This window comes from Solanum pennellii, chromosome 7, assembly GCF_001406875.1.
Source record: "Solanum pennellii chromosome 7, SPENNV200".
In the NCBI taxonomy this organism is placed as follows: Eukaryota; Viridiplantae; Streptophyta; class Magnoliopsida; order Solanales; family Solanaceae; genus Solanum; species Solanum pennellii.
Window position 1 is genome coordinate 4,374,189 of NC_028643.1, and position 11,292 is coordinate 4,385,480.

General features: G+C 26.3%; 1 protein-coding gene across 1 annotated transcript; it reads left to right on the forward strand.

Moving 5' to 3' along the window:
- The first annotated feature begins 1,065 nt into the window (after positions 1–1,065).
- On the forward strand, positions 1,066–9,365 carry LOC107024550 (oxysterol-binding protein-related protein 4C). Its single transcript, XM_015225544.2, has 7 exons — positions 1,066–1,195; positions 4,394–4,552; positions 5,855–6,100; positions 7,094–7,190; positions 7,342–7,630; positions 8,266–8,368; positions 8,978–9,365. Exons 1-7 carry the CDS (start codon positions 1,193–1,195, stop codon positions 9,230–9,232), a joined length of 1,152 nt encoding a protein of 383 aa, XP_015081030.1. The 5' UTR covers positions 1,066–1,192; the 3' UTR covers positions 9,233–9,365.
- Positions 9,366–11,292: the final 1,927 nt, after the last annotated feature.

Sequence of the window (11,292 nt, forward strand, 5' to 3'; positions counted from 1 at the left end):
TACAATTTCCAATTTAAAAACTTCTGGCTTTTTTCAAATTAAATTCATACCTAAATGTGACTTCAACTTTTGAATATCTTTTTCAAACTTTTATTTTTAGTACACTTCTTTATTTGTGTTTTAATGCCTACTAAATCCTTTGGTGCAAAAAGCAAATAAGATAACAAATCTGAAAAAAAAAAGTAGAAGAAAAGCATGTTCGTCTCCATGAAAAAAGAGAAAAGAGTCACAAGAATCATGATGTTATAGAATTTTTTTATTCTTAATTAAATATTTAACGTGAATCTTGATTATATATATTTTTTTTAATTAAGAAAAAATATTTTTCTTGAATGAATTTGTAACATTATAAATTTAAGTTTGTCGAAGCTCCTGTATGAATATCAAACATCAAATAAGAAGTTAGAAAGAAAAAACGCGTTGTAGATATTTAGAAATGAGATTTGGGACCACAATTCAATTCTTTTTTTAAAAAAATAAAATAAAATAAGTGCTTATTTAAGAAATTTATCTAAAAATTTGAATTTCGATTTCAAATCTCGAAATTTCGCAAAAGCTAAGAGTTCAAATCCCAAGTTATAATTTTAAAAAAAAAATTAAGATATAAAACTCAAATCATAAGTTAACATTTTAGTTTACAAATCCATGCTGAATGTAAAACGATTGTCCGTACTATGTTAGATGATCGCATCAAAGAATAGCTAAAATTACTATAATTATTGATTCGTTGAATCAATGAATATTTATAAAATTATTTCATATTTAAAAGTTTAAAACAACATATAATCACAAAAAAATATTTATATATAAAAAAACATAAATATATATAATATGTTACTTAATTTCATCCCTTTACAATATTTCCATATTCAGTTTATAAACAATGATTTACTCAATTACTAAAATTGAATAACAATTTAATTTCCTAAAATAATTTTCATAAATTATAAAATTTCCAAATTTACAATTTTTTTTTAGACAAATATAAATATCTAAATAAAATTTTAATTTCAAATCAATTTAAACGACAAACGAAGCCCTAAGAAGAAGGAACAAGCCGCGTAGCCTGCACTTCAAAACCCATATAAACCTCTCATTTTTTGCTTTTTTTGTTAAATTCACTTCACATAATTTTTCTCTCTCTAACACAACAACAACTATTTCTTAGCCAACTTCTTCTCATCATCTTTCAATGGTAACTTCTTCTTCTTCCTCTTTATTTATATCGTAAATATTTAAAATTTTCACGATCTTTAAGATTACGTGTGCATCATTATGATTTTCTTTATATCGATTTTATCTGTCTGATTACATTACATATGTTGTTCTTGTTATTGCTTTATCTTTTCAATTTCATGAATTTACGTGTATAATACTCTGTTTAAATTCAATCACGTTGTCGTTATTATATTTTTAAAATTTGATTAGATGCAGAGAAGATTGTGTACACGTTATATCTTTATGAAATTTTACTTTCTTGAAATTTCTTGATTGCATTGTTATTATATGTTTTGAGTATTAGATTTTGATTTCTTTGATCAATTATACCTCAAATGAAGTAAGTTTTTTTTTTTTTTGGGAATCTTTCTTTTTGTTTTTCTTTTTTTAAATTTTTTTGGACTAGTCATAATTAAATATAGTACGACAAAAGTTGGTGTATCATAATTTTTTTGGTCTAAATTTTTTTTTTGTCGATTTCTAAAATATATTTATATTACTATTATTAAGTATTGTAACAAAATTGCTTGCATCATATATTAAGGAAGACTAGACTTATAAATTAACAGGGTTCGAGTGAATTTAATATTTATTCAAAATTTGAATCTAATAAGATTATATATTGATTTGAATTATTCATAAATTTTAAAATTATTTGAGCGAGTGTTAATAGACTATTATACTCGTTATTTGAAAAAGAGATAGAATTTAATTATTAACGAATTTTGTTGGTAATTGAAAAAATTCATCTAATTTTATTCAGATACGACAAATGATGTAATGTTAAGTTTGGGCTAATTCTATTTTTTTTTGGGTAGTGACTCTACGACATTATCGATTAATGTTTGAAATTAAACTATAATACTAGTTTAGTGATTAAATAGTCAATGATATTTTATATTTTTTTAATAAATTCAACTAAAATTGTGATATTTTTTAAAAAATATTTCTCCTCTTTTAATGTTTTCTTTTTTCGTGCACGTCTTAGTTCCCTTTTTTTTATCCCCAACTTTTTCTTGTTTTGCTCTTTTTGATTTATTTTTTTTTGGAGAAAGGAAAAAAGTTTGATACACTTTTTGATATTTCAAAATTTTTGGCATCTTTTTAATTCTCTCTTTTTTTTCTTCCCTTTATTTGGTGGTGATAAATGGTTAAAATATCTAAAGTACTGTTAAGATATTTTTCACGAAAAAACTCAAATTTAGCATATATTTGGAAAAGAGGAAAATAATTTTTTTAATTTTTCTCACGTTTGATGGCACGTTAGGAAAAATATTTTTTATAAAAAGAAGAAAATAACTTTCTTAATATAAAAAGAGGAAAATAACTTTCTTTAATATAAAAAGAATAAGCTATATAAATGATATTTTAAATCTATTATCTCCTCCTTATCTGCCCACCCGATGTCCTCATAACCCACTCCCAAAATATTTTACTAAATTGTATATAAATATATAGAAATAATATTTTTTTAATTACTTACCGAATATTAAAAGATCAATAAAAAACCTACTTAATTTTAAAAAAATACTTTCTAGAAAAACTTTTATTTTTTAGGTAAGAGATGTCCACAAATGCTTAAGTAGGGTAACAATTACTAAAGGTCAATATATATACTATGCTGAATAATAGACTATTCAATTGGAATAATTAAGGCCTGGATAACAACACTAATATTAAGTTAAGTACTAATTAATTAATATTTTTGCTTAATTTCTACTGGAAGTTAGTGATATTTTTAATTTAGGTTTGCTTCTTTTGAGGGTATTTTTCTCCACCAATTTAGCTATTCTGCTAATCACTTTTTTAAACATGATTAATTATGTTTAGGCAGAGTTGGCACAGTTACCTAGGAGTAATATCATTCAGCTTAATTAGATAATTTGAAACTTTGAATTTTAAAAAAAATTAAATATGTGAAGTATATATTACTCATGTTATTATTGTATTTTAACATGTTATAATAAATAGTTTGTCTTTATTTACCAAATTATGACTACTTTTATTTTTATAAGAGTACAAAATGCATGTAAATATCATTTAGATAATCTAATTTCTACACTTTGCTTTAAAAAACACAAGAATTAACTATGATATTACTTTTCAAATAGTTTGTAGCTAATATAATATTATTTGTAAATATAATTTGTCACTACTCTATGGTTAATAAAATATACTATTAATTTTATTATTTTATTTTTATTAGTAACCATCGGTACATAGAATTTAACCATTGTGATTTCTTCTTGTGGTTACAAGAAAATCTCTAGTTTTCATCCCTTTGATGTTCTTCATTGCTAGATTTAATAGTAATTATATTTGTTTCATCACTCATAAATCATAATTAGAGGTGGTAAATGATTGGATCAAGTTAAATTTAAATAAATCAAAAGATTTGAAGCTTAAAAGTTATTTGAATTAAAATGAATAATCGTAATTCAACATGTTTAAGTTTTACTAAATTTTAATTGCTTTTTATTTTATTCTTTTATACAATTTTATTCTATTCTTTTATAGGTATATATAACATATTAAATAAAATTTTGATAAAATTTCTCATGAGTCGATTTAAACTACATATATGTAAACCTAATTTTTAATAGGCTGAAATAAATTAAACTGAAATGGATTAAACTAATAAATGGATAAATCCATAATCCGCTCCCAACTTAAATAGATTTCACATGTTTGATTTGATTTTACTACCTCTATTTATGACCTAATTAATTTGACTTTAATTAACTTTAGATTAGGCATTGGTATCCTTTTTATGTGGTGGAGTTGGTAAATAATAGTAATTAAGATGCAAACAAAGTAGGAAGATTCTATTACTTGCTCTATGCTTCCTTTTTTGGATTTTTTCACACCTCCCATCAATTGAATTTCACCATCATTGTCACATTTTCATACTCGTCTTATCAAATCATTAGCTCTGATATCGATTATTAAGCAACGTACATATACTCTATCAAAAATATCATTAACTGATTAGTATCATTATATTTTATTGGACTTTTTTTTCTTATGCGACTTTGTTTATACACCTAACCATAATATAGTGATACTAAAAACATACTAATTTGAATTTCTTTTTTGATGAAAATTTATAATATTATTTTTTTATAAATTTTGTATAAAAAAATTAAATTTTTTTTTGTATTGTTTGTGGGTGTAGGTTATAGAAAGAGAGGTGGGGCCTAGGGTTTTTCTAACAGCACCTTTATCATTGGAGGAGGAATCAGATGTGGCTGACTACAGAGCACCTAATCTGCTCCAACGAATTTTAAGCCTTTTCAGCAGTGTACGGCCAGGATCTGATCTCACACGTATTCAGGTAATATTTACTTATCGATTGGTTCGATTTGATTTTATTTTTAATTACTGCTTCGATTTATTAATTTTTATTAGTGAACACACTAAGTTGATAACCAATTTATACGTTATTTTTATTGTTTTAATTCACTAAATAGTATTAAAAAGGATATATAACTTTTTTTGATTTCCCAACCTGATGTTTGAAGCTTGTATTAGAATTTCGATTAAATCTAAATCACGCACTATAATGACCATTTAGGGATGATACTCGTAACAAAATTTTCAGTCATATCGATAAAATATATATAATTAATTATTAATTAGGACTATATTTTTAGTTTGGTCCTCAACATAATTTTTCTTCTAGTATATACTTCAATTGTTTAGGTTGAGAATCATTTGTTGGTAAGGTAAGAGAAATAACAAAATGGAAAAAAGTCATAATCTACCTAATCCATAACAATTATGATAGTTGAAATTGCAATAAAATTCAATCAATAAAAGAACTTTGTCAAATATTAAATAGTAAACAAAAATAAAATAAAAATTAGGCATAGTGACTAAAAATTAGTTCGAATTAATTGTTAACATGGGAGTTATTTGATGGTAGTTTCAAAAATAATAAAAGAAATGTAGAATACCTTGATAGTCGGTTAAATTTGCTAGTATATTTTGATTAGATACTTGAATTAAGATTTTTTTCAATTAAGTATCTGAATATATAATAAAATATTCCTATTATACATTCCCGACTCAAATTTGAAAAAATTCTTGTGCATTCTCAAGCGTTCATTACGTGAATATGTCAACCAACTAAAATATATTACATTCTTTAAAACCATCCACATCAACCTCAACTAGAATGTACCTATGTTATACTATACGACTTATTTTTGTTGATGATAATTAAACTATTCCTATGCTTCTTTTTTTATTGCAAAAAATCACAGAATTATGATGGAGTATGTACATCGATAGCCTCTTAAACTTTTTAGTATATTTCATTTAGACATTTAAATTATAGTCTGTTTCAATTGAGCACCTGAACACATGATAATGTACTGTTCTAACGGTTAGATTCTTTTAGTTCAAATTCTGATAAAAACTTTGTACCTGTTCTCAAGCGTTCGCTATGCGGATAAGTTAATCACATAAAATCTGTCACCTCCTTTAATTATACACATCATCTTCAGTATGATCATGCTTAATCTGTCACCTTCTTTAATTATACACATCATCTTCAATTTGACCATGCTTGAGGTTTTACGACTTATTAATATTGATAATTAAAACTTTTTTTTTGTTTGGAATGTAATTTCAGCTACCTCCATTATTCAACCTCCCAAAATCACAGCTACAATGTTATGGGGAATCAGTGTATTGTATCAACAATGACATGTTAAGCAAGTGTGGAAAAGGGGAGAATTCACTTGAAAGGTTGAAATCAGTGGTGGGTTGGAGCATATCCACTTTGAGGCCTTTGATGTTTGGTGTGGCTCCATATAATCCTATTCTTGGTGAGACTCATCATGTCTCCAAAGCCTCTCTCAATGTTCTCTTGGAACAGGTATAAAATATATTTTTATAATTGAATAAATTACATACTTTTTAAAATATTGTGTTTGTTACCACTAATTAATACATATATCGAGGAAGATACATGTATTTTGCTACAAGATACATACACTATAATGAGGAGTACTTTTGTAAATATTATGTTTGTTACCACTAATTAATACATATATTGAGGAAGATACATGTATTTTACTACAAGATACATACACTATAATGAGGAGAGAGGCGAGCGAGATTTGTATATATATCTCAGATACATGCGAACCACGCTAGATACATACTATATACATGTCTTTGTATGTATCTAGTATGATTCACATATATATGGTATTCCAGATACATAGGAGAGTGGCGAGCGAGTTGGGAGAAAGCGAGGGAGGTGAGAGGTTTGCTATGTATCCAGATACATGTGAACCACACTAGATACACACTATATACATGTATTTGTATGTATCTGGTATGATTCACATATATATAGTATTCCACATACATAGGAGAGTGGCGAGCGAGATGAGAAAGGGGCGAGGGTGGCGAGAGAGGTTTGTATACATGTGAATCCACATAGATATAATGTACCTAGAACAAATTACACCTAATTTTGATCATATGTATCCTGAGATACATGTATTTGGATGTATTTGGTGGATAAAAATCTGATAAGATTTATAATATCGTAAACTAGAGTATCTTAAGTAATTAACTCCTAAACTAGTGGGATTTATGTATATTTTCCCTTTAAAATCTAGGAGTATGTGAAAATTTTGATTACCCATGAAATGGTGGGCCTTGTTGCAGCTGGGCTTAGTATTTGATGTTGTCTTCATTCTTCTAAAGAGATGACAAATGGGCTGATTGTAGCTGGGCTTATGTCTTGTTGAGTACGATATCACCTTTATTAGAATTACGTACAACGGTTTCATAATGTTTTAAGAATTTTATTTTATTTTAATAAAAGGATCTCACATTTGGTGTTTTATTATTTTAGGTGTCCCACCATCCACCAGTGACTGCTCTTCATGCAACTGATGACAAAGAGAATATTGAAATGATATGGTGCCATAATCCTGTCCCAAAGTTCTATGGTACTATTAATTATTTTAATCAAATCTTTATAAGTATTATTTTCTAATTATTTCTTCAAAAGGAAAGAGAATAATTTGGAGTTGTTTTTGCATAATAATTGAATTACTTATATACGTTTACTAAAAGACTGACGATTTCAATATGTCACAGGTACAAAAATTGAAACCGAGGTACATGGAAAAAAGGTGTTGAGGCTTCTAAATAAACAAGAAAATTATGTAATGAATTCACCAAAATTGGTGATTAAACTCCTTCCATATCCTGGTGTTGATTGGATTGGAAATGTAACAATTAAGTGTGAAGAAAGTGATCTTCAAGCTGATTTATGTTACAAAGGAGCTTCTTTGTTAAGCAACAAAGGATATAGATCAATTAAAGGCAAGATTTTTGTTACTTCAACTTCAAAGACAATTTGTGAGATCAATGGACATTGGGATAGGTAAATTTGGACTTCATATTATAAATTTTCTTCCTCCTTCCAATTATTTATCTTTTGTTAGTGAAACATAAAAGCTAGCGCACCTCGCATTTTTAACTTTGTCTCGTGCTGTATCGCGATATCTTCTACAGCTTGATCAGAAACTAAAATATAACAAATCTTTATGGTATAGGGGTGTGTTTGGTAGAAAGGAAAATGTTTTCACCGAAAAATATGTGATTTTCTTCTTCTTATTTTTTTTAGTTGGTAAATAAGTAGAAACCAAAAAATTTATTTTCAAAATATATATTTGTATGAAATCTAGGAAAATACTATAGAGTTGGGGTAGGGGTGTTAGGGTGATGATGATGGGAGAATTGGAGCAAGATTTTAATATTATGAATTTTACTTCTTAGATTTTAAATATGTTTAAAGTTATGTGCTCATATCTACTCATTATTACAATATTATTAAATTATAAATTTAGAATATTAAATTCACGTGAATTCGATATAAATAAGTTAAATTCAGCAACGTGGGATTGATAGTCAATGTGATGTCAATTGAAGACTTTATTCTCTTAGAAAATTAATTTTTCAATTATTTTTAATCTAAGATGCAAAAATTAATTTTAATTTTTTTTTGTTTTGCCACAGAAGTGTGACAACTAAGGATATAAGCACAGGAAAAGTGAATGAGATTTACAATGCAAAGGAATCTCTATCTGGAATGAAGACTCCAATTGTGAAAGATCCAAAGGTAATATTTCTTTAAATTCTTATAGAAAAATTGATATTGTTATAAAAATTGCTCAAAAAAAAAAAACTTTGAAATTTTTGAGCTAATATGCACACACTGAAATCTCTTTGTAAAACAAATTTGTATTCATGACATTTTATAAAAAAAACATTTAATAGTTTAATATAGATTTTTTTAAAAAGAAGGAAGCAATNAAAATTGCTCAAAAAAAAAAAAACTTTGAAATTTTTGAGCTAATATGCACACACTGAAATCTCTTTGTAAAACAAATTTGTATTCATGACATTTTATAAAAAAAACATTTAATAGTTTAATATAGATTTTTTTAAAAAGAAGGAAGCAATAATTACTTCTCGTGTGTTTTCTACGATGTGAAATATTTTAAACAAATTCAATTTGCTAATACGACTAGTATTTTGGATGATTTGTAAATAAATATCATCAATTAGTTGCAACTGTTTCTTAATCTTGAAATAGCGCCGCTGGCTATATGAATCATCATTTTTTATTGCTGAAAATGTCAATCTATAACGATTTTTCTTTTTTCCTCGAAAGATATATACATTTTGCTCTTCTAATATAGTAACTTTGTTTCTTTGTGTTTATTAGGTTGTTATGCCAAGTGAATCAACATTTGTATGGGCAGAAGTGAGTCAATCAATCCTAACAAGAAATTGGGATAAAGCAAAGCAATCAAAGGCAATAATTGAAGAAAAAGAAAGAGAATTTGCAAAAGAAAGAAAATCCAAATCTGAAAATTGGATTCCAAAACATTTTAGAGTATCATATAGTAAGGAATTAGGGTGGGAGTCCACACCAAATGAGAGGTGGGTCCCACAAGCTCCAATTATTGTTCCTACTTGATCAACTTGTAATTAGTAGAATTTTTTAAAATAATAATTTTAGGTCATTTTACATCATTAAATTCATTTGTTCTATTTATGTAGATGTAGTTGTATTCCTAGAAATTGTCAATGGCTAATTCTCTCACTCTTAATTAGGTTTACCTAATCAAAAAGTTAAATTTTCAAATTGAAAGTGTGTACTTTTACCTGGTTTTGTTATGTTGATCAACTTTAATTATCGATGTCAGACTTATAAATGTATAAGATTTATAAGTATATTTGTGTCATATATATATATATATATATACTAACTTATAACTTTTTATAAGATTTATAAGTATATTTGTGTCATATATATATATATATATACTAACTTATAACTTTTGTGACTTATTTTTGTTTTTTTCTGATTTTAAAATCAAAAGTCAAAAATAATTTTTATTTTATCAAACACAATTAATTTTAAAAAAAATTGTTTTAGTTTTAAAATATTAGAATAAGTTAATTAAACAGGCTCAAAATAGCTTTTGTCGATTGACTTTTTCTTTGAACTTATTTTTCAAAGTTAAATAAATAGTTGAGATAACGGTCAAATTCAAGTTCAATCAATATATAAACATGATTCTTAACTTGGTTTCAATCGATAACTACGACCTATAACTTTGTGTGTGCACAAACAGACACTTAAACTTATATAAAATTAAACAAATAAATACATATATCTTATATGACATAATACACGTAGAATGCAAAATTACCATTTAATCTCAAATAATACTACATTTGTTATATCGAATTTATGTGGACCCATTAAAATTAAAGTAGGCCATCTTAATGCCAATTTTGTCTTCATTGACTTTCAACATTTTGCATCAAGAGTCCAATTTTGATCAGAAACATATGGTAACTCAAGAAACAACAATTTTTCTTCATATATTTACAAAAAAAAGAAATCATTGAAAGGGCTACAAATTTTCAAAACTACCCCTAATTACCTAAATGTGATTAACTAGTACTATTAACATTAACAAAAGTTCAAATGAAATTTGTATAAATCAAAGTACTAATCTTCTTCTTTTAAAGAGACTTCATAAGACTACTAGAATAGGTAAAAAGAAAAATTGATGAGAATACAAAAGTTAAACAATTTTCATCGTGAGGTATATAAACTTTACACCTTCTAAATTTTTCTCTTATAGATTAGAATCACTTTAGCGATTAAACGATCTTTCTCTAATGATATCCAAAAGTAGTTCCCACTTTGGTGACTTTGTCGACATTCTTTGTCCCACAACATAGGTTACAAGTCATCCTTTCTCTGGATCAACTCATTTACTCTCATCTGAAAATCGATTAGGGCTACTAATTTGTGAGTACCATACTTGTTGGCTAGTAGTATCCTTTAATGACTTGTTCAACTTCGAAACCAAGTCGTGAAATGAAGAAATAAGTGAAATCGTTTCTTACCCTAGCCGCAAAAATGAGGGAAAAATTAGATATACGTGGAAGTGAGAAATGTTTAGCGCTTACGTGGTGTCCACGTGGCGTTCGCATACTTATGTTAATTAGAAGGGTAAGTATGACCTAATACTTAGAAGGGAAGGGTAATTTTGAGCCAGAATATCATATCGTTTAGGGGTAAATCTGAGCTATTTATAATAGCTTAGGAGTATTTTTGAGTCTTTTCCGTTATTTTTTAATTGTTTCTTTGAATGTTTTGATGAAATATTCTCTCGCCCAATTTATATATGACATGTCTTTTAATCTGTCTACGAAATAATGATAAATTATATATTTAAAAATAATTTAATGAAATTTAAAAGTTTTATTTTACCTTTAATAAGATAATTTATAATCAACAAATATTTATGGTTTATTTTAAATCATAAATTTTAAAAATTGTTCTTTCTTTCTAAGTTTGACGTTAGAATCAAACTATATCATATAGTTGAGACAAAGGATGTACTAATTAATTTTCTATTTACATATATGGAAAAACTTCAAACTATACCATATACTCAAAGGGTGTACTAATTAATTTTCTATCTACATAAAAGGAAATATTTTATCTTTAGGAGT